Consider the following 25,278-nt stretch of genomic DNA (forward strand, 5'->3'; position numbering starts at 1 on the left):
GGGAAAATAAAAATTGGGGGTGAAAAGATCATTTTTGTGGAAAAAATATGATATTTTAATTGTACGGCTGTACGTTATAAACTTCTGTTAAGCCCTTGTGGGTTCAAAGTTCTCACCACATATCTAGATAAGTTCCTTGGGGGGTCTAGTTTCCAAAATGGGGTCACTTGTGGGGGGTTTCCACTGTTTAGGTACATCAGGGGCTCTCCAAACGTGACATGGAGTCCGATTGAAATTCCAGCCAATTTTGCATTGAAAAGTCAAACGGCGCTCCTTCCCTTCTGAGCCCTGCCATGCGCCGAAACAGTGGTTCCCCCCCACATATCAGGTATCAGCGTACTCAGGACAAACTACACAATAACTTTTGCAGTCCAATTTCTCCTGTTACCCTTGATAAAATAAAAAAAATGAACCTGAAGTATTTATAAAAAGTTAAATGTTCATTTTTTTTTTAAATATTCAAAAAATTCCTGTGAAGCACCTGAAGGGTTAATAAACTTCTTGAATGTGGTTTTGAGCACCTTAAGGGGTGCAGTTTTTAGAATGGTGTCACTATTGGGAATTTTCTATCATATAGACCCCTCAAAGTGGCTTCAAATGTGATGTGGTCCGTAAAAATAAAATGGTGTTGCAAAAATGAGAAATCGCTGGTCAACTTTTAACCCTTATAACTTCTAACAAAAAAAATTTTGGTTCCAAAATTGTGCTGATGTAAAGTAAACATGTGGGAAATGTTACGTTTTTTGTGTGCCGTATCTCTGTGATTTAAGGGCATAAAAATTCAAAGTTGGATAATTGGAAATTTTTCAAAATTTTCCCCAAATTTCCATTTTTTTCACAAATAAACGCAAGTCATATCAAAGAAATTGCACCACTATCATGAAGTACAATATGTCACGAGAAAACATTGTCAGAATCACCGGGATCCATGGAAGTGTTCCAGAGTTATTGCCTCATAAAGGGACAGTGGTCAGAATTGTAAAAATTGGCCTGGTCATTAACGTGCAAACCACTCTCAGGGGTAAAGGGGTTAAAGCGAACTTGTCAACATGATTTTGCTCAGTAAACTACAGACAGTGTCAGGTTGGCGCTGTTATACAGGCCCACTCACTGATTCCAAGATTGTAGACACCTGTGATGCTAATTAGTGGATACACCTTGATTTAACATGTCCCTTTTGTCACATTATTTTCAGAGGTACCATCTTTTCGGTCCAGGCCTATTTCATGAGTTTTATTTTTTTTTAATATTTCTGTGGAAGCATGGTTGAAAAGCAATGTCTGACTTTCATTTGTTCATTTCATAGATTTTTGATTTATTACTACTTTTGTCAGATTAAAGTTATTTCTGTGACCATTGTGGGTTTTTCTGTCATTACACGAGGGGTACCAACAATTTTGACCATGTGTGTACCATTGGAGGCTTATTTAAGCCATAGTATGAACAGATTTTTTTTATGCATAGGATATTATAATGATACATTTATATTTAAGTGGGGAAACAGGTAAATGGCAGCCCTGACGATATTGAGAAGGGGGAGATGGTGACCCTTAAACACTCACCTAATGCTGAACCCTCTGCACTCCCTATCGCCCTAGACGGGTCCTTTTCCCCATGTGCCTTAACGTGACTAAGCCCTGGCTGACCCTGGGCCTAGTCATGAATAGTGTATAGAACAGCAAGACACTTTTCTTACTACTCTGAAAAGGCAACGCAGGGAATGAGACAGACAGGGGAAAACACACAACCTGTTACACGCAGTCCCGGTTCTGGCCCTGTACCCGGTTCTGGCGCTGCCCCCAGTTCTGGTCCCTCACCTGCTCCCGCTCTCCATGCTGCCCCTGTACCTTAGCGAGGTCCCTGTCTGGATCCTCGTGCTCTGTCTGTCCCTCGGCATCCTGCTGTTGCTTCCCTCTCCCCCACTTCCTGGCACATTGCCAGCAGGCCTTCAGGGAGAATGCTTAGGACCCCCATGTGCTTCCCTCTGGTCTCTTAAAGGGACAGCGCACATTTTTTGAAAATAGCAATTATCCAATGGCAGAGCACTGATTACTATTTCTGGCCTCTCCACAGGGAGAGTGCCGGAGCAACGCGTATCTACTCTTTCTGCATCAAGTTCAGTCCCTGTTCTGTCTGCACTGCATTAGGAATCCGTTTGCACTTGCTCATACTGTTTGTCTCCGCTGTGACCAGTGTTCAACTATCTCAAGACGACATCAGTATTTATTATTATTATTATTTATATAGCGCCATTAATGCCATGGTGCTGTACATGAGAAGGGGGGTTACATACAAAGTTATAGATATCGATAACAGTAAACAAATTTACAATGACAGACTGGTACAGAGGGGAGAGGTCCCTGTCCTTGCAGACTTACATTCTACGGGATAGTGGGGAAGAGACAGAAGGTCGGGGGTGCAGCAGCTCTGGTGGTGATGAGGTCGCAGCTCAGGCAGTGGTGAGGCGGCAGAATGGTTATTGCAGGCTGTAAGCTTTCCTGAAAAGATGGGTTTTCAGGTTCCGTTTGAAGGATCCGAGGGTGGTGGATAATCGGACATGTTGAGGCATCAGTATTGATCAATTCAAGTGCCATCCCATTCCACCACTCGCCTCCGAACCCGAGGACTACGTCAAGGTTATTGGAGCCAGCTTCCTATCACCTACCCGGAACCTGACCTTCCTCACCAGTGCCAGCTTCACCACTCATACCCGGTGTCCGCTGGTCAGCTTCAACAGATCTGTTATATCTGTTACCCATTTGTCCCACTGGGACAGCTGCCACGTTTCCGGGGTCTAACTGGAGGTAGCACCTGTGTCCCCCAGGTATTCCACTCTGGTCCTGTTTGAGGAACCTTACTAATGAGACCGTGGTCCCGAGGTTCCACTCTAAAAATAAAAAAACAAATGTGAACTTCACCATCTGTGCCTCCGCTTCCATTCGTTACACAACCAAATGGAACTCCAAAAGTATGAACAGGAACACAACAGCTTCCCAAGGAATACCTTCTCCAGAGAAGTAAGGCACAGGATAGATACTCTATAGCTGACATGGGAGGAAGCTAGGAGAAGGTTTCAAAAATTAAAGGGGAGTAGTCCCAATAAACTGCAGCTGACACAGGAGCCAATTGAAAACTCAGCAGAGTTTAAGCAATTCTTAACCCCTTCCATACCACAAGAAACTAAAAACTTATTTAACTCATGAATGGCCTCACAGATACCAAAGAGGACCTGTGATAAGCTAACCACTGTGATCTTCTAATCCCAGACACACCACAGGTCTCAACAAGGTGTGGCACATTCATGACATATGGATGTGGAAAGTCATCATGGCATCAGGACAAGATGGAAGTGAAAAGAAAGCAATGACTCCGTCATAATAGATGTCACCTATATGGTACCTGGATGTAAATGTTGATACATCTCATCAGTACTGTTGTTTCTGCATGGTCCACAGTGTCATAAAGACTGATAACAACAACTCCCAGTATCTCCTTACCATTGTTAAAGACTGTGGCAGGGTCACTGGCACAGTGTATGAAGGGAGATATGTATCACTGCGCATATTATCTTCAGTGATGTGAAGCTAGAATAGTTTTTCCTCCAGCACGCTATGTATTGACAGGGTTAAGTTATGTTATGGGCTGGTTTTAGAGGACCTTCATAGATGGGGTGGGAGGAGGTCCACCGTATCTCCACCTGCAGAGTACTGACAGGACCTGTGTGATGTCAGGATCATGTGATCATTACATGTGGTGTTAATTACCTGGCCATGAGAGTCAGTGGGTGTGGTGTGTTGGTGGATCTCCCACGTAGCTCCCTGAGGAGCTAAGGACGCTGTGCATGTTGCTTGCAGTGAAGCCTGCAGGGCAAGGACTTCGTTTCAGCTTTACCTTTGGTTTTGTCTCACTGTTATTCCAGAAAGCTCTGTTTATTTTTCCTCACAGGACATACTGAGAGTTGTAAGATCTTGAGATACAAATATATATGGGCCTGACTTGATATTATATTTGACTGCTGTACTAAGCTTGGTGATATAGTGATGGTGATTCTGGAGATGTATACATGTACTGGTGTTGTATTTACTGACATTGGTTCTCGTGATGTATTCATGTACTGATTGATATTCTGGTGATGCATTAAGGTACAGATGGTGGATCTGGTGAGGTATTCAGGTACTGATGGTGGTTATGGTGACATATACATGTATTGGTGTTGTATTTATTTACTGATGTAGTTCTTATGATGTATTCATGTACTGATTGAGGATCTGGTGATTCATTAATGTTGGTTTGGTGATCTATTCATGTGCTATCAATAGCTTTGGTGTTCTACTTATGAACTGATGATTTTGGCTTTGTATTACTGTACTCATAATGGTTTTGGTGATGAATAAAGCACCAGAACCATTATCGCTACATGAATACATCACAAGAGCTGTCAGTAGTATATGAATATAGAACCAGAACAACCATTACTACCTGAATTCATCACCAGAGCTACCATCAGAACAGGAATCTCACACAATAACCACCATCAGTACATGATCCACAGGCTGAGAACCACCATCAGTACAGGGATAAAGCACCAGAACCACCATCTTTTTTACTGCAAACTGTATTTGTCGCATGACGGACATAAAAGACATCATAAGCATTCCTTTATCTATAAAGGGGTCTGTTTAGTTTCCATTAGGGTATCTGCCAAATTCTGGACACCTTGTTGGAAACTAATTAGCCACCATTATAGTTATATTAGTTTCCATGACTGTCCTTGAACCTGATGTTAAAATATCGTAATGAATATCACTATTTGTCTCTGGTGTTGGGTATATGATTCTCAAACAATGATTCTATATATAACTTTGAAAATGCACTGTCTATTGAGCCTCACCTCTAAAGTACTTCACTTTTTACTTTTGATGGTATTCCTTGGTGAAAAAGGTAACAATTCTAGTGAAAGTGGTCATCAGAGATTGTTACCTGACCCATCGGAGGGGGAGGGAGGTGCGTTAGGGCTTCTTTTACTTTAATATCCTATCCAATCCTTTATTTTGGGGATAAGTGTTCATTAATTGGCAGTGGGGCGCAATTGCCTTCATCTGCTTAGGTCACCAAAATACCTTGTCTCGGCCATGGAACAGGACCAGCATGTCCCACGGTCATGAAGATAACTGGTGCTGCACACATTTGAGCACCAGCTTCTCCAGTAGGTCCGACATCAGGGATGATAACGGTGATGGTCCAAACTTAACAGGGGAAAAGTGGGGCGTTCGCCATCTATCCCTGACTTATAACCCCTTTTTGACCCTCCCTCGTAAAATGAGCCTATCAGACTTCCTGTACATCAGCCAGAACTAACAATCTTTGTTGTTGAAAACTTCCTTAACCCCTCCCAGTCATAGGCAACTTTGCTAAAATCACTGACAGGTAGAATAAATAACATTGATTTTGTCATTACAGTTGCACCTATCAAAGAGTAGTATATATTAGTCAGTAAACTAGGGGTGGGGAACCTTTTTTCTGCCAAGGGCCATCTGGATACTTAAACCATCATTTAGTAGTGAACGCTGTAAGTGCGTGCTCACAGAGCAAATAGAAAATAAAAGTCCGATGGCCATCAAAACACAGCTGCTGGTCCATGGGGCCAGAGAAAAAGTCATCACGGGCTGTAATCGACCCGCAGGCCGGAGGTTCCCCACCCCAGCTGTAAACAATCAGTTGTTGAATCTATATTGTTGGATGCAGAAAAAAAGTGCTAGCATTGCTGTCTATATACAATGTTCATTTGTCAGAGATCTATCTCGACATCTCCATACACATGAGTGCTTGGCAGTCATATGTTTTCAATGGCGAGAGAGTAGAAAGCCACTGCCAGAAACCATGGATTTACTCTTGAAAAAAAGGAGCAGCCACTGACAGTCCAACATCTTTTGGTAGAGGAGTTGGATAGTCACACTGAAATCAGCAGATTCGGACGATTTTCAAATAATTTATATTGAGCCCGTAGGAAGAGTTTTTCAACCTCTTCTTGTCAGGGAACAATGCACTTTTGCTTGGACCATTGGCATCGTCATGTCCCCGTTGTGTTTTTAGCATGAAGCTGTAGTTCTGATTTTTACATTGTATTAAATAATGAAAAAAGGTTTATCTGAATCAATTTCTCTCTATTCCCATCTACCAAAATATAACTAGTGAAATATCCCACATGACAAATCTTCTTTCTTTTTCACTTTCTCTCAAGGTCTTGGACACTCTCACCTACAATTTTCCCACCTGAGCCCTGGAAATCCTGCTCTATCACCATCAGATGGAGAAGGCTTGTCTCCCAATGAGATGCGTTACAGGAATCCAGGGTCCCGGCGTCGGTCCATGGATGTGAGTGCAGAGGTCTAATAATTTATCAGTTTTAAATAGCAATTGCTGGGTTTTCTTTAACAATCTGAAAATCAGAGAGAAAGTTTGTGGATATAGTATATCACTACATGCGCGGTTCCACACTGAATTTGAGAACTTCCACAGTCTCTACAAAGTTCACTCACCACCATTGAGGTACACGAAAAAATGCTATATCCCATTTTTGACTGATATATTTTTGCACAATCACACTTCCTTTTCATTTGACTCCTACAGGTCCAGATCAATTCAGTAGTATCCTGAAGATGTATAAAAGGCTAACAAGCATAGTGCAGCCATCTACTACTAGATAATGGAGTGGGAAAATTCTTTATTCCATATACTTACAAAAATTAAAGCACCAGCAGTTTTTATAGTATTAAACCTCACAGTATGCCAATTCTTGCCTAAACCAGGGTTTCGCCTTGCTTTTTTGCTTTTTCTTGTGAAGATTTAAATACATACCACAAATATACCATAACAACAATCAAGTACAATAAACATGAGCTTAGCAAGTGACCAACTTGTAACATAGACAAATGACTACTCTGACTTTTTCATTTTCTGATATTTATTACATTCAACTTAGGTTATTCAGTTTCACATGCAATAATTAGAAAATACTAGAATTCACAGTCCCCACTGACAGCAATTTGTCTGACTGATGAAGGTTGTAAGACCGAAGTGTCTTCTTTATTTTTGGGTTGCCTGCACACAATAAAATACTCTTCCTACAACATTAACCTAACTGCCAAGTTTTCTACAACACTTTTAACATTGACATTGTCTGATACCAAGATGCAAAAGTTGTCCATACATTTTCCACCTGTTTCAATTAGGGAACCACTCTCAGGCTCTTCTGCATGGGCATGTTGAAATCCAACATGCTTAGTCCATTTTTCCCTTTACATCTGCCTAATATTCACATTGTGCTACTCAATAGTAGTCTGCATTTATATGTACAGTTGTCTAGACCTGTTGTAAACGACTTTCCCCCGATGTGTGTGGACACCTAAGAAATCATAATCTTTTAAGAGTCACTGGTTTTCCGGGGTTACTCGAGATGGATGGGATGGGATTCACAATCCTTGGTACCTACTAGCTCAATATGGCTATTAGTCTAGTTCAGTGTTTTTTTCTCAGGGTGATGGCGCTTCTTACATCATTAACTTCCTTGCAGCACTGGATTACGGAGTTTTTCTTAAACTAATGTTCTACAACCATTCTTCATTTCTTCAAGAGGAGTTACTCTTGAGAGTTTGGATCATATAAAGTGGTACCAACAACAAAACTCGCCAGATAGACAGTAAATGGACACTCTTTCAACCTTCTCGTGGCTAATGTAACCTTATGGATACAGTTAGCGTGTGTATCAGGATCTTTCCTAGCGTACACACTAAAGGAGTTGTGAGCCCGATCTAACCCAGCACATTATTTATAGATATGATATATATAGTATATGATAGATTGTTTCAGCAAATGTTTTATACAGTATGCAAGGTATAATTTTATATATTTTATTTACATATTATTGTAAATATTATGAATGTAATATATAGTATATTTCACAGCCCAAAAAAGAACAACAATACTTCCACATGTCGTAGATACATAGCAACTTTTCGGACCTGAAATTGTTTGCAATACCAGTATTATGGATAACATTTTTATGAAATGTCATCCACATTATGTGGAGAAATTAGGCAGCAAAGTTTGTACGGCACCGTAGATTTGGCATCCATAGCATGTCAATTTATACTGTGGATTTTCACCATAGTTTTATCTTTTTGCATTGCAAAGGATAAAATGTGCAGTAAAACAGTACGCCTGATCATAACACCATGGATATGAAGTTACTGGTATTGAAAAGTAACTTCACATCCCAGAGAGAGAGAAGAGTTTGGGAGTTCAAGCTCATGATGACCTTTGACACTTTCAATGCTGGAATGAATGTGTCGCATGGATTTATGTCTTTTTACATCAGTTAAGGAATTTGCTCCTAAGATCTTGTGGGGGCATCACAACACATTAGGAGACCCCTATCAGAGGACAATAAAACATCCAGACTCCTTATCTATGAACTGGTCCAGTATTTATGTTTCTCCCTCTCCCATATTGATAGTTCTGCTTCACGTCACTTGTCTTATCTATTGCATTTTTTCTGTGCTGTGTTGTGCATAAATATGTGACTCTTCAGATTTTGTATTAGTCTATGCCTGATGAAGAGACCTGAGTAGTCTCGAAAGCTTGCAATGTGTTACCATCTTTTCAGTTAGCCATTAAAAGGTATCAACCACTGAGGACTCTCAATTCTGAATATTTTTCAGTGAAACAGCAGAATTTACACAACATAACCTGTAGAATTTGGTGGAGATTTTATTGCCTTGCAGAAAAGTTTTGTTAGGACGTACCTTAAATTGGTTTTCCAGGATTATAAAAAGTTAGCATAACAGTAGTAAATATGGTAAATTTAAATAATTACCATTACTAACCTGTTTACTCCCCTGCATCTCCAGTGCCAATGCTTCGGTAGTCCGCGCCAGTTTTGGCACTTGGCTGCCGTGTTCATGTTACTACACTTTACGTTGTAGCTGCAATTCAGTAAACATTAAAAGGCAGGGACCACCAAAGTATTGGAATTCGAACTGCAGGGAATTTAACATTAGTAAAGAATAGGTTAAAAAAGTACATTGGCAAACAAATAACAGGCATGCTGGGTATTATAGTTCCCCATGGAAATGACAGAGAGCTGTAGAAATTGTGGACCTGCTGCCATCTTTGGGATCCTTACCTATTGGGAGAAAAGGTGTGCACAGACAATGGCCTCCTAATCACTAGCAAACACAGACAGAAGATGGCCCTTGTGCAAAAACAATATATGTGTCCTTTGCAGTCTTACATCCACATAATGCACAATTCAGTGAGTTCTGGAGGTTGAAATGGGCCCTCTTACCTATTAGGCTTCTGTGCAGCTGTACAGGTTGCACAAATGATATGTCTGACCCTGCTGCCAAGATCTTCCCAATGCAGTTGTCATATACTTTTAGAGATGTGGTTTCATGCAAGCTCGGCCACATATTAAAGATGGGAATATCTATCACAACAAAAAGAAATGTAAATATAAACTTTTAGAAAATGTGAGAAAAAAAAGCACTACACCTCAATAACTTACCGACTCCCATGCAGAAAAGTCAGGGTAATCTTTCGAGACACAGGATCCCCACATGCACTTCAGGGTCTCGTACACCATGACGGCAACTTCTAGTGTCAGGACACAAGATCTTGAGTTCTACTGTGAGATCGTGTACTCTGAATAAACAATTGCACAATTACAGAAGTTACTAATCAGTAACCAAATGACAAGGGGGCATGTGTGTTCCAGATGCCAAGGCAAAATTTCAGTCCTAATCTGGCGCAAATTGAATGGGTTGTAGAAACACAGTTCGGTCCACTTTCAAGACTGGTTCAGTAGAAAAGAGGGCCCTGTCTGTGAAATCCTACAATATACAAAGCTAAGGCCGAAAAGACTGTAGAAAAGGGTCCCCTTTCTTACTGAAGTCGTGCAGTGGAAAAAGCTTAAAGGGGTTGTCCAGGTAGCATAAAACTTTGCCCAGGTAATGCGATATGTAAAAAAACAACAAAGCCAACCATCCACAGCTACCAGCACTCACCAAGATCAAGTGTAGGACACTTCGTTGTCTGTACAGAGACTGGAAGTGGTGATACCACATTCCACTGCTGCGGTCTGTGACTGACCGCCGATGATGTGCTACTCAACTCACCTGACTGCTGTAATCTATCAAAGGTCGCAGCAGTCTGACAGCTGGTGGAGTGTGACATCACTGCAACCTGTCTGTCTGGGCGAATATAATTAGGTTTGTTTTCTACATACCCATTCCCTGGACATAATTTTATTGTACCCAGACCACTCCTTTATTTGCAAAAAAACAATAAGTCTACCAGCAAGTTATAACAGAATTATGCAAGTGTGACAGATGCAAGATGATAAAGTGTCAAAACTAAAGGAACACAAAGAGCGCAATAGGGTCTTATCCGGGTTAATGCTGGAAAAGTAATTTAGATTATACTCACCCTTTTTAGGAGAGGTTCAAGCATGTAGGATCAGTAATCTGCTTGCTGCACGTCCAAAGGTCAGCTCTGTGACCGCTTACACATCAGATTTTGGAATAAATTCTCGGACTTTTGTGCGCTGCCAGATAAATTCACCAATCCAGTATTTAGGAGAAAGATTAATCCATTTATTTTCCAACGCGTTTCGAAATGTATACCATTTCTTCATCAGGGGATGACAATATATGATCAAACAGAACTGTCACAGGTTATATACAGCATGATTTCAAAAAGCGGCGCCAAAAAGGTCACATGTCATCTGGTGCAAATGTCAGGGTTCAAAGTATCACAGTTGAACTAATGCACTAATTAATCTCAATTCATTAAAAGCAATGTTTTTATTATAGAAAAAATGAAGAAAAGAAAAAAGAGAAGAAAAGAAGACCGAAAGAAAAAAATATATATATATATATTAAAAAAACGAACTCATGACATCTAAAAAAACTTTTTGGCAAAGAAATGTATATCTTAGTGCACTGAACCACGGTCAGGTCATACCTGGCAGAGAGGGAGAAAAAGGACTAGTGGAGAAAAGATAAAATGTTATAATTAAAAAAGATATGTATAATTTATTTGACAATAAAGGAAGCTTTCTCTTGCTTTTTTTAAAAAATGTATGAATCACCAATTAAAAAAAATATATATGTGTCCGTGGATACTGCAATTGATTATAAAAAACTCTCACACGTCACTTGAAAAGGAGACGTTGGTTTCATTCACAAATATTCAGAATATCTGATAGCAAGAGGGCAAAGACACTGACTACGAAGAGCTTGCGTAGCGTTCGATGAAAGAAACCAGGATCGCTACCCGTATTGTCCCTCATACAGAGGGAGAGAAAGATAAAGGAGGGGAAAAGGAAAAAAACCACTCATCTTCAATACAGGAAAAATAACACTATTTTCTACAGAAAAAATAAAAACATGCATATAAAAGTATATAGTAAAAATATATATATAAAGGAATAAATTAATTCATCCACATTATAGAAATAAAATACATGGAATAAAAAGTCGCACATAAAAAAGGGGTTAAAACATACCAGATTAGATAAAATTAATTCTGAATAACAGGTACATGCATCATTAAAAATTATTAAAAGAGAAAATCATCAAATTTATTCCATTCTAAAGAAAAACCTCTGAAATTTCGTTTAAACCAAATGGCTTGAGTGTATTTAACCTATAGATCCAAAATACTTCTTTTCTATTTAATTGCCCTATCCTGTCAGGAAAATTAACAGGAATATGTTCAATTGGGCTAATTTTTAGTCCACTTGGATCCTTATTATGTTTTATAGTGAAATGTCTAGAAAGACCATGTTGTAAAAAACCTTTTTTGATGTTACATCTATGCGAGTTAACCCTTAAATGTAGCGGTTGGGTTGTTCTTCCAACATATTGTTTTCCGCATCCACACTCAATAAGATATATCACAAATTCCGTAGTGCAACTCAAATAATTCTTTATAGGAAAAATTTCATTGGTGGTAGATGATTTTACAGATTTTTCTCTATGAGTAATAATATTACAACAGAGACAATTTCTCCTTCCACATTTATAAATCCCTTTCAAAGGGGCCTGAATTGGATTCAATGTTAATTCAGTTTTTTGTCGACTAGGGGCCACCAATCCCTTAATAGTTGGTGCCCTTCTGAAAGTTATTCCTGGATTATTAGGTAGAAATTTTTGTAATATAGGATCATTTAAAAGTATATACCAATTATCACACAAAATTTTCCGTATTCTTGTGTGTTCGGCACAATATTGAGTAATAAAATTAGTCATGAATTTTTTATTATCGGGTTTGACTATTTTTTGTCCATAAATGAGAGTGTCTTGTGATATATTGACACATCTATTATAAGCACTTTTGATCAGATTATTGGGGTATTTTTTATCAATGAACCTATTTTTTAAAATATCAGCCTGATCTTTGAAGTCCTCAAAGCTAGAACAATTTTTTCTAATCCTCTTAAACTGATTCTCTGGGATATTCCTCAGCCATTTTCCATAATGTCCACTATCAAAGGGAATATAACTATTAATATCCACATTTTTAAAAAAGGTTTTGGTTAAAATGGTGTTGTCCTTGATAAAAATAGTTATATCTAAAAAATTGATACTCTCATGTTCATAAACTGAGGAAAATGATAGTCCCCAGTTATTGTTATTAATGTCATGAATAAAGTTATTAATGCTACTATCAGAGTTATCCCAGCTAAAGAAAAGGTCGTCAATAAATCTCTTATACATGATTAAATTATTGCACCACTTGGTATTAAAAATCTAAAAATCTTCAAAAACCCCCATAAAAATATTTGCATATGTAGGTGCGACCTTCGAGCCCATCGCGGTCCCGAGCTTCTGGTGGTATAAATATCCATCAAATGTAAAATAATTATTTCTCAAAATAAAATCCATGCCTTTTAATAAAAACTTCTTTTGATCTTTAGACAACCTATTGTCTCTTACTAAAATCTTGTTAAAACAGGCTAACCCCAAGTTGTGTGATATATTTGAATATAGTGAGGACACATCCATAGTGAGTAAAAGATAGCCTGATTTCCATTGAATTTGCTGTAGACATTGGATAAGATGAGTAGAATCTCTAATGTAGCTTTTTAAAAGTGGAACATTAGTCACCATAATTCTATCGATATAATGGGATAGGTTGCTCGTTAAAGAACCTATCCCTGAGATAATCGGTCTCCCTGGGGGGTTTACTAAACTCTTATGAATTTTTGGTAGGTGATAAAAGAAAGGAATTCGTGAATTTTGAACAGTAAGAAATTTAAATTCCTTTTTATTAAAAATGTTCGTTTTTTTGCCCTCCTGGATTAATATATCATAGTTTAGTTTTATTCTTGGGATGATGTCAAATGAGTTTTTGCTATAATATTTTTCATCGGATAGTATTCTCATTGCTTCATTACAATAATCAGATCTGTTCTGAATAACTATCCCTCCTCCTTTATCTGCTGACCGAATTATAATATCAGTATTAGTCTTCAATGCCTGTAATGCCAATTTTTCACCCCTATTCAAATTATTTTTATAGTGATATTTGTCTTTAATAGAGGTAATTTCTTTAAATTTCTTTTGTACAACATCATTAAATACATTCAAAAAATGACCCTTATTTTCAATGGGATAGAAATTAGACTTGACAGGTACATCCAAATGAAATCCAGTTTCAATAATTTCATTATTTGAGAAATCACTTTCTTTAGACATGTTATCATCTTTGGAGTTTGATATCTGATTTGATTCTTTTAATAAGAAATGTCGTTTTAATGTTAATTTCCTAATAAATACTTGTAGGTCTAGGAAAAGATCAAAGTCATTGGTTTTATGCATAGGACAGAAAGTTAAACCTTTGGAGAGAACTTTCTTCTCTTCTGTTGTGAGGAGATATGAAGATAGGTTAAAAATATTATTTTCATAGCTATTTTTGCTTTTATTTCTTATTTTACTTAAGAAATAAAATAAGAAATAAAAGCAAAAATAGCTATGAAAATAATATTTTTAACCTATCTTCATATCTCCTCACAACAGAAGAGAAGAAAGTTCTCTCCAAAGGTTTAACTTTCTGTCCTATGCATAAAACCAATGACTTTGATCTTTTCCTAGACCTACAAGTATTTATTAGGAAATTAACATTAAAACGACATTTCTTATTAAAAGAATCAAATCAGATATCAAACTCCAAAGATGATAACATGTCTAAAGAAAGTGATTTCTCAAATAATGAAATTATTGAAACTGGATTTCATTTGGATGTACCTGTCAAGTCTAATTTCTATCCCATTGAAAATAAGGGTCATTTTTTGAATGTATTTAATGATGTTGTACAAAAGAAATTTAAAGAAATTACCTCTATTAAAGACAAATATCACTATAAAAATAATTTGAATAGGGGTGAAAAATTGGCATTACAGGCATTGAAGACTAATACTGATATTATAATTCGGTCAGCAGATAAAGGAGGAGGGATAGTTATTCAGAACAGATCTGATTATTGTAATGAAGCAATGAGAATACTATCCGATGAAAAATATTATAGCAAAAACTCATTTGACATCATCCCAAGAATAAAACTAAACTATGATATATTAATCCAGGAGGGCAAAAAAACGAACATTTTTAATAAAAAGGAATTAAAATTTCTTACTGTTCAAAATTCACGAATTCCTTTCTTTTATCACCTACCAAAAATTCATAAGAGTTTAGTAAACCCCCCAGGGAGACCGATTATCTCAGGGATAGGTTCTTTAACGAGCAACCTATCCCATTATATCGATAGAATTATGGTGACTAATGTTCCACTTTTAAAAAGCTACATTAGAGATTCTACTCATCTTATCCAATGTCTACAGCAAATTCAATGGAAATCAGGCTATCTTTTACTCACTATGGATGTGTCCTCACTATATTCAAATATATCACAAAACTTGGGGTTAGCCTGTTTTAACAAGATTTTAGTAAGAGACAATAGGTTGTCTAAAGATCAAAAGAAGTTTTTATTAAAAGGCATGGATTTTATTTTGAGAAATAATTATTTTACATTTGATGGATATTTATACCACCAGAAGCTCGGGACCGCGATGGGCTCGAAGGTCGCACCTACATATGCAAATATTTTTATGGGGGTTTTTGAAGATTTTTATATTTTTAATACCAAGTGGTGCAATAATTTAATCATGTATAAGAGATTTATTGACGACCTTTTCTTTATCTGGGATAACTCTGATAGTAGCATTAATAACTTTATTCATGACATTAATAACAATAACTGGGGACTATCATTTTCCTCAGTTTATGAACATGAGAGTATCAATTTTTTAGATATAACTATTTTTATCAAGGACAACACCATTTTAACCAAAACCTTTTTTAAAATGTGGATATTAATAGTTATATTCCCTTTGATAGTGGACATTATTGAAAATGGCTGAGGAATATCCCAGAGAATCAGTTTAAGAGGATTAGAAAAAATTGTTCTAGCTTTGAGGACTTCAAAGATCAGGCTGATATTTTAAAAAATAGGTTCATGGATAAAAAATACCCCAATAATCTGATCAAAAGTGCTTATAATAGATGTGTCAATATATCACAAGACACTCTCATTTATGGACAAAAAATATTCAAACCCGATAATAAAAAATTCATGACTAATTTTATTACTCAATATTGTGCCGAACACACAAGAATACGGAAAATTTTGTGTGATAATTGGTATATACTTTTAAATGATCCTATATTACAAAAATTTCTACCTAATAATCCAGGAATAACTTTCAGAAGGGCACCAACTATTAAGGGATTGGTGGCCCCTAGTCGACAAAAAACTGAATTAACATTGAATCCAATTCAGGCCCCTTTGAAAGGGATTTATAAATGTGGAAGGAGAAATTGTCTCTGTTGTAATATTATTACTCATAGAGAAAAATCTGTAAAATCATCTACCACCAATGAAATTTTTCCTATAAAGAATTATTTGAGTTGCACTACGGAATTTGTGATATATCTTATTGAGTGTGGATGCGGAAAACAATATGTTGGAAGAACAACCCAACCGCTACATTTAAGGGTTAACTCGCATAGATGTAACATCAAAAAAGGTTTTTTACAACATGGTCTTTCTAGACATTTCACTATAAAACATAATAAGGATCCAAGTGGACTAAAAATTAGCCCAATTGAACATATTCCTGTTAATTTTCCTGACAGGATAGGGCAATTAAATAGAAAAGAAGTATTTTGGATCTATAGGTTAAATACACTCAAGCCATTTGGTTTAAACGAAATTTCAGAGGTTTTTCTTTAGAATGGAATAAATTTGATGATTTTCTCTTTTAATAATTTTTAATGATGCATGTACCTGTTATTCAGAATTAATTTTATCTAATCTGGTATGTTTTAACCCCTTTTTTATGTGCGACTTTTTATTCCATGTATTTTATTTCTATAATGTGGATGAATTAATTTATTCCTTTATATATATATTTTTACTATATACTTTTATATGCATGTTTTTATTTTTTCTGTAGAAAATAGTGTTATTTTTCCTGTATTGAAGATGAGTGTTTTTTTTCCTTTTCCCCTCCTTTATCTTTCTCTCCCTCTGTATGAGGGACAATACGGGTAGCGATCCTGGTTTCTTTCATTGAACGCTACGCAAGCTCTTCGTAGTCAGTGTCTTTGCCCTCCTACTATCAGATATTCTGAATATTTGTGAATGAAACCAACGTCTCCTTTTCAAGTGACGTGTGAGAGTTTTTTATAATCAATTGCAGTATCCACGGACACATATATATTTTTTTTAATTGGTGATTCATACATTTTTTAAAAAAAGCAAGAGAAAGCTTCCTTTATTGTCAAATAAATTATACATATCTTTTTTAATTATAACATTTTATCTTTTCTCCACTAGTCCTTTTTCTCCCTCTCTGCCAGGTATGACCTGACCGTGGTTCAGTGCACTAAGATATACATTTCTTTGCCAAAAAGTTTTTTAGATGTCATGAGTTCGTTTTTTTAATATATATATATATTTTTTTTTTTCTTTCGGTCTTCTTTTCTTCTCTTTTTTCTTTTCTTCATTTTTTCTATAATAAAAACATTGCTTTTAATGAATTGAGATTAATTAGTGCATTAGTTCAACTGTGATACTTTGAACCCTGACATTTGCACCAGATGACATGTGACCTTTTTGGCGCCGCTTTTTGAAATCATGCTGTATATAACCTGTGACAGTTCTGTTTGATCATATATTGTCATCCCCTGATGAAGAAATGGTATACATTTCGAAACGCGTTGGGAAATAAATGGATTAATCTTTCTCCTAAATATTGGATTGGTGAATTTATCTGGCAGCGCACAAAAGTCCGAGAATTTATTCCAAAATCTGAGATGCAAGATGATGTGACTAGGTAATATTCAAACCAAAGAATAAAGCAGCATTCTGTATGTGCATGTATGTGTGCAAATGAAATATAGACTGCATATATAAACGATACTTATAAAATGAAGGTACTTAAATTGGCCAATTCATGAGAGGTGTATCTGCCTCTGAATGGGACCCTAACCATTTCTCCCAGACTTGTCTCTCCCAGGTCAAACCCCTACAAATGTAAAGGTCAGATAGATTCCAGTGCTGATTAAAAATAGCCTTAAGGTACGTGTACACATCATCTTTTAGACAACGGCATACTCGCCACGTTTTCCAAGGTGAAGATGTTTAGTGGTGTTTTTCTTGAAGGATGTTCTTTCTGTTGTTTATGCGACGACTTCCACTGGTGTATTGTTTTTGTGATGTAAACTTTAAATAGCGAGCAGAAGCCACCCAAGGAATGAACATGCTACTTCTTTTAATTGCTTCCCAACAGCAAGAACAACATAGCATCCATTGCTAGTCTTGGCATAAAAATGATGAACACCAGGCCACCCTTTGGGTGTTGTAAGGATCTTTTGTACCATGGATACAGCTTTGTGTTTTGGTTTCTGGTAAATATTGAAGTTGATGTGAACTCAGCCTTGCGCCAGAATGGGATTACTATATTGATAATTTGTATTTACCATAGTTCTATATATACGGTATGTGAGAAGTTGGTCATGTATGATAACAACATGTGTTATTAGTAGAATTAGTGCAAATAGATTCGCAAGACCCTGCCCTTCGGCCATGCCATTAATCTGTGGCCACTGGTCGAGAGCCCTGAGAACCGTCTGGTTCTGGGTGATTTTTAGAGCTCCCGTCCAATGGCCAGAGATTACTAATGTGGCTAATGGGCCAGGTCCTGTAAAACGATCCTCATCATCTCTCATTAATATTAGTGTAATATTTTAAGTATGGGAAAAGCTAGGAAGTTTGGAAACATCCAGTAGCTATCATGCTCTCTGTAAAAAGGGATTCCCTTGTTTCACAATGGTCTATAGTGTGTATTATATCTGCTATAAAAGATACAGACAACAAACCGTAACATATAGCTTTCTGACTGCTACTCCTTACATACATATCTGGGAGAGCACAAAATTAGACCACCTCTAAACACGTTATGGTAGGATGACTTCTTTATATACACAGGAGAAGTTCTGCCTGGTATGCTTCTAATCACAATTATTAACGTGAGAAGACTCTGCGCCTATATACTGTAGCATTGCCTTCTCCTATGTGGCAGGGGGGCCTTTAGTTATATATAGGCAATAGTGTGATTGCATGCTGTGCAAAGATACAGCACTGGGTATCTACAATCGCAATAACCTCTTTTCTGCCTTCAGCTTCACTCTCTTTTTTTTTTTTTTTATCTCACAAGAGCTCCTTTTAATTAGCTGCAGTGTATGACACTGTAGGACCACAGGGGATACCTTTAAAATATTGGATGGCATAAAAAATAATTGATTTTTATAGGTGTCATCTCATTCTTTTTCTTGCAGTTAAGCACATGGCTTTTTTTATTTGTGTCATTTTTGTTGTTTCCCTTTAATTGTACATTATGCTAAACATGAATGCACTGTCCCTGTTCTTGTTTGTGACATGCAATGTGTATGGTGTTGAGAGGTGAATTATTTTACATTACATCAATTTTTAACTTCATAGCGCAGTCTGGAAAAAAAATTCATCCCAAATCCTTTGACCTATATGGACAATTCATAATGGACATCTTGTTTGGAAGACCACCACTGAATAAGTGGAATATATTAATTTTGGATGGATATCTCAAAGATGTATGCAGATACATTGAATGTCAGTTATGTATCAATCTGTCTCATGGCACGCTCTGTATGTATAGATTTTAAGATGATGCCATGTAGCAATTCCAACCATCAGTGGTGACGGTCATAGTGGACCTGTTTATTACAGAGGGCAATGTATATCATACTATCTCTTTATACTTTCTTTATATGCTCCAAATCCAAAATATGGTGTGTTTCTGTTCAAGTATACATGGGAAAAAAAGTTTTCTAAAAGGAAAGTATGGTCCCTGCAATATCACTAGTTCTCGATGAGCTGACTGCATTTAAAGGGGCTGTCAGGTCTTCTGATATAGATAACATAACTTATCCTCTGGATAGGTCATCATTATCAGACCTGTGGGGTTGCATCCCCACCAATTAGCTGTTATTAGCTCCAGTGGTGGCTATATGTAAACATTAACGGAGCTGCACTGTGCAGCTCCTTTTAATGCGTGGCAGCTGCTGCTGAGTACTGCAGGACAGCTCCTATACAAGAAAATAGAAGATGTGTAGCTCCTTTCAATGTTTACAGTTGCCACTGGAGCTAATAGCAACTGATCATTGGGGTTCTAGGTGTCGGACCCCCACCAATCCAAAATTGATGACCTGAGTAAAGAATACATCATCAATACCGAATACAACCCCTGTTCACATTGAAGGCTTCTTCTGTGTCCTATTTCAGCCCAGATATGCAGAACTCCATGATAGAAACTAGGGGGACCTCAATATAGTAAATGTCCTTGATGCAAAGGGTCCAGTATTTTAGTTATTGTACTGTAGTAATATTGTTCTTAGAATAACAACACAGATGTGAACAGAGCCTAATGCAACATCTAGTTTCCACAAATACCTGAGCTCTGCATTTTTCCGTATTCATAATTATAATATAAGTGGTGGAAATAAAATCCTACCAACTAGGTGTATGTCATTACAAGGATAATCGTTTTTCCAGTAAACAAAGCAACTTTAATAATAAAGCGCCAAGACAGATGCATTTCCTGTGCCTTATCGTAAGGGATAATACCAAGATGTTACCATAGAAACACCTAGAAGTACATAGAAATACAAGAGCTTTTGTATTTTTTTTAATGTGTCAGTTATAGATGTGAAAAAAATTCCTCAGAGTAACCATATCATCATAGTATTTCTGCAAAATTAAGTAAACACATTTGTTAATGTTTTAATGCTTAAAAATTTAATTAAGTTCCATTTTACCTTGTGGCTTAGATGTACAGATGGAATAACAATTTAGCCATTTGCCCTCATTCCAAAATCCTTTCCTGAGCTGAGACATATTTTCAAGGATGTATATAGCTTTGACGGAGACATATATTTTAAAGGATGGATATAGCCTTGAGGGTGGGGATATGACTAACATTGTCATATTAATTATTCCTGATCTGTGACATCATATACTTCTAAACAAACATTAAAATGTCAAATAAAAACTCATATATTGTGGGAGGACATTGTACTGCAGGTGGGATGACGGTGGGAACATCATACTTTGTTGGAAGTTTGTGGGGGGGCATTGTACTGTGCTGGAGATCAGCAGGGAAATAAAACTGTAGTGTAGAAGCATCATAATATGGGTTGGTCACTGTGGGAACATCATAATGTGTTGACTGCACTGGTATATTTTGGGGACATCATATTTTGTTTGAGGTTGAAAGGCAACGGTTTATGTGTCCATGAGACAGTGACCCAAGATATTCCAAAGTAAAAGTCTTTAATTTGGCAACTTACAACATAAAAGCACACATTATCCTCTGGATCAGGGTTCCCCAACTCCAGTCCTCAAGGCCCACCAACAGATCATGTTTTCAGGATTTCCTTAGTATTGCTCAGGTGATAATTGCTTCACCTGTGCAATACAAAGGAAATCCTGAAAACATGATCTGTTGGTGGGCCTTGAGGACTGGAGTTGGGAAACCCTGCTCTGGATCACAGCCGGATTGTCCATAACACTTATTGCCGTTGGCGCCTGCACCACCGTATCACATGTAGTTGCGTCAGTGGCTTTGCTTCTCTGGCTCTGGTCTGTGTTCAAAATCACACAAACCTATCATACACAGAGCTCTTGCTCTGTGCTTGCAAACCAAAAACACACACCCAAACCTCAACTGAAAGCTTAAATGGGTTTCATGGATATGGGCCACTCTCAAAACCCGAAGTGGAGGGAGAAATCCATCCCACTACCAATCATACAGATCTCTCCAAAAATGAAAGCCCATGTCAGGTTTTCTTAAATCTGACTTGGTCAAATAGTTTGACTAAATCCACTCTCTCTTTTATTTTGCATTGTAACCACAGCTGCGGCTGTGATTACAATGCACTCCAGCGGGTTCAGTATGCGTCCATGTTCATCCTGAAGGACACACAACGACCCTCGTATATGATTCGCCTAACTGCCTTACATACCCCCCTCTGTTCAAACTTGTGGGGTTAAACACCTGTCATCATATAGGATGCCCGCAACAGCTCATGGTATGTGCACACGCTGCGAATTCTGCTGCGGATCTGCAGCAGTTTTGGCTCTACGGGTCCGCAGCAGATTCTGCTGCGTTATACAGTACCTTTATTTCCTATGAAAAAAAAAACCGCTGTGCACATACTGCAGATTTTTCCGCGCAAATTTGCTGCGGGTTACAATCCGCAGCATGTCAATTCTTTGTGCGGTTTCCACTGCGGTTTCACACCTTATCATTATGAGGTGTGAAACCGCAGAGCAAAACCGCAGGTTAATCCACAGATAAACCGCAGGACTTTTGTCCTGCGGATTCACCTGCGGATTTTTCATCAAAATCCGCACAACCAAAAGACTACGTGTGCACTTACCCTTAATGTTCAACTGAAAAAAAAAGAATTTTGCAAGGACAGAAACCATCTGGTGACTCGAGTATTCCTCTCCTTGGCATTTCTCATCTAGACCAAGGGTAAATGGTCCATTACCAAATTAAACTGTCACCCCAGCAAATAATAGTGAATGCACTCCAAGACCCACTTAGTGGCCAAGAACTCCTTCTCCACTACGTTATAATTTTTTTCTGCCAGGGTAAGTTTTCTAGTCAAGTAGGTGACCAGATGTTCTTCTCCGTCCACTTCCTGTGACAGAACCGCTCCTAGTCCTACCTCAGATGCACGATAAAGCCTTTTTTGAAGTTAGGGTTGGTGAGGACACTCTGTTCACACAACACCAACTTTATGGATTGAAATGCTCCCTCCGCCTGGGGGTTCCACCGAAACATGGCAGATTTTCTTCTCTTTAACAGATTAGTCAAGGGTGCCGATCTCCTGGCAAAATTAGTTATAAACCGTCGGTAGTACCCAGTGATGCTGGGGAACGCTCTAATCTGTTTTGTAGTAAGAGGTCAGGGCCAGTTTTGAATGGCTTTGATTTTGTTTATTTGGGGTCTCATAACCCCACGGCCAATCACGTACCCCAAGTATTGGGTTTCCTCAAAATCTATCTCACTTTTTTTGGGTTTGCGGTCAAGCCTGCTGCTCAGAGCGAATCCACTATCCCTCACACTTAGGACAAGTGGGTATGCCAGTCAGTACTAAAGATGATAATATCATGCAAATAAACCAATTCATACTTCTGATGCGGCTCTAAAACTATGTCTATCAGCCTTTAGAACGTGGCCAGTGCCCCATGTAACCTAAAAGGCAAGATGACATATTGATAGAGACTGTCATTATGAAGGCCTGCCAGTTAACCTTGGTCAGATCGAGCATCGTGAAGTACTGGGCCTGCCACAGTCTCTCTATCAGCTCATCCACCCGAGCATTGGATAAAGGTCAAATTTTGACACTTCATTCAATTTTCAGAAATCGTTGAAGGGAATCTGTCACCCCTGGGGTGTATATGACCTATTACCAGTGGCGGATGTTAATAGGGGCGGATGGGGCGGTCGCCCCGGGCCCAAGGTTTTTTGGGGGCCCAGGAGCAGGGGCGGGCTGGGCCGGGTGTCAGAGAGGCAAATGCCCCCCGGGCCGCTCCCCCAGCACCTGTACAGTGCCGGCCGTGCCCTGTGCTGTGACGCCGCCGGCAGCAGACAGCCGCCCGCGTCACATTCTATGAGGCCGGGGCCGGGAGCTGTGCATGGCCGTCACCTTGACGGCTGCTCAGCTCCGGCTCCCTCCGGCTGTACTTCCGGGTCAGATGTCGGGCGTGAGCAATGACGTCATCGTGCACGCGCCGACATGTCCCGGAGGATGCTGAAAGCAGAGGCGCTGCTGGGGAGCGAGCCGGCTGTGAGGTAAGTATGGGGAACTTTTTTTATTTTTTTTTATTTATAAAATGAATTAAATGGGGGAGGGGGTGAGTGGGGGCTGTACACAATGAAGGGGGGGTGACTGGGGCCTGTATATGATGACGGGGGGGTGACTGGGGGCTGTATATGATGAAGGGGGGTGAGTGGGGCTACACAGGATGAAGGGGGTTGAGTGGGGTTGTACAGGATGAAGGGGGGTGACTGGGGTCGTACAGGATGAAGGGGGAATGAGTGGGGGCTTCACAGGATGAAGGGGGATGAGTGGGGGCTTCACATGATGAAGGGGGGTGAGTGGGGCTACACAGGATGAAGGGGGTTGAGTGGGGTTGTACAGGATGAAGGGGGGTGACTGGGGTTGTACAGGATGAAGGGTGGTGACTGGGGTTGTACAGGATAAAGGGGGGATGAGTGGGGGCTTCACAGGATGAAGGGATGAGTGGGGGCTTCACATGATGAAGGGGGGTGAGTGGGGCTACACAGGATGAAGGGGGTTGAGTGGGGTTGTACAGGATGAAGGGGGGTGACTGGGGTTGTACAGGATGAAGGGGGGTGACTGGGGTTGTACAGGATGAAGGGGGATGAGTGGGGGCTTCACAGGATGAAGGGGGGATGAGTGGGGGCTTCACATGATGAAGGGCGGTGAGTGGGGCTGCACATGATGAAGGGGGGTGAGTGGGGCTGCATATGATGAAGGGGGGTGAGTGGGGCTGAACATGATGAAGTGGGGGATAAGGGGGACTGCACATGATGAATTAAGGGGTAAGTGGGACTGCACATGATGAATTGGGGTAAGGGGGACTGCACATGATGAATTGGGGGTAAGGGGGACTGCACATGATGAATTGGGGGTAAGGGGGACTGCACATGATGTGGGGGTAAAATTAACTGCACATGATGATGGGGGAGTGGGGCTGCACATGATGAAATGGAAGGGGGGATAAGGGGCTGCAAATGATGAAGCGGCACTGCAGATGAAGTGAGTGGGTGATAGGGGACTGCAATGGATGAAGTAAGGGGACTTCAAATTAAAGTGGGGACATTAAAGTGGATCCCCTATGGCCAGGATCACGTTGGGCGATTTTGTGCGTATTGGCCGTAGGCCTACAGCTTATGTGCAATGTCTTTTTAGGCCATGTCCACACGTGGTGGAATGGTGGCGGGTTTTCCGTATGGACCCGCAGCAAACCAAGTGCTGCGGTCCGTACGGCTGTCAATTCCCGCACGGGGACCGCAGCGCTCAGGTGGGAAGGGGGGTACAGGGGCCCAGGTTTTATGAACAGCCCCGGGCCCATAGTCCACTTAATCCGCCACTTCCTATTACTATGGGCATACAGGTAATAGAAATGGTAAGCTAGTCCTACCTGTATGCCTCATAGTAATGGTATTGTTGCTGAGAAATGTTATATTCTTTCTTTATGTTAATAATTTCTTCCAGGCTTCGGGGCGTGCTGTGCCAGGAAGAAATCCGTGCCTCCTGTCTTCATTGTATTACTTACCTCTTAACATCAGCATCAGTTACAGCCCCACAATCCTTCGCACTTGCACTCGATCAGAAATACATGTCTCATCCTCCCTTCTATGGGTACTGTATTCAGGGATCTTCTGCCTCCTGCACACGGTACTGTTTCCTTCGTACCCTTACAACGTCATGTTGGATTAAAGATGTGTAGCTGGGCAGTTCTGAGAATACGTCCGTATTCTGCTGCACCAATTTCCGAGCCTCCCATCACTGCTGCTTA

General features: G+C 39.2%; 1 protein-coding gene across 1 annotated transcript in view; it reads left to right on the forward strand.

Annotated features, from left to right (window-relative positions):
• CDK18 (cyclin dependent kinase 18) overlaps window positions 1-25,278 on the forward strand; it is a 260,183-nt gene that overhangs the window by 172,492 nt on the left and 62,413 nt on the right. Inside the window, exon 3 of the mRNA XM_073587216.1 lies at window positions 6,242-6,375. Coding sequence (XP_073443317.1) covers window positions 6,242-6,375 — 134 coding nt within the window. The remainder of the gene's footprint in view (window positions 1-6,241; window positions 6,376-25,278) is intronic.

The sequence above is a fragment of the Dendrobates tinctorius genome, unplaced genomic scaffold (genome assembly GCF_039654945.1).
Source record: "Dendrobates tinctorius isolate UK_male_01 unplaced genomic scaffold, ASM3965494v1 ptg000098l, whole genome shotgun sequence".
Taxonomy (NCBI): domain Eukaryota; kingdom Metazoa; phylum Chordata; class Amphibia; order Anura; family Dendrobatidae; genus Dendrobates; species Dendrobates tinctorius.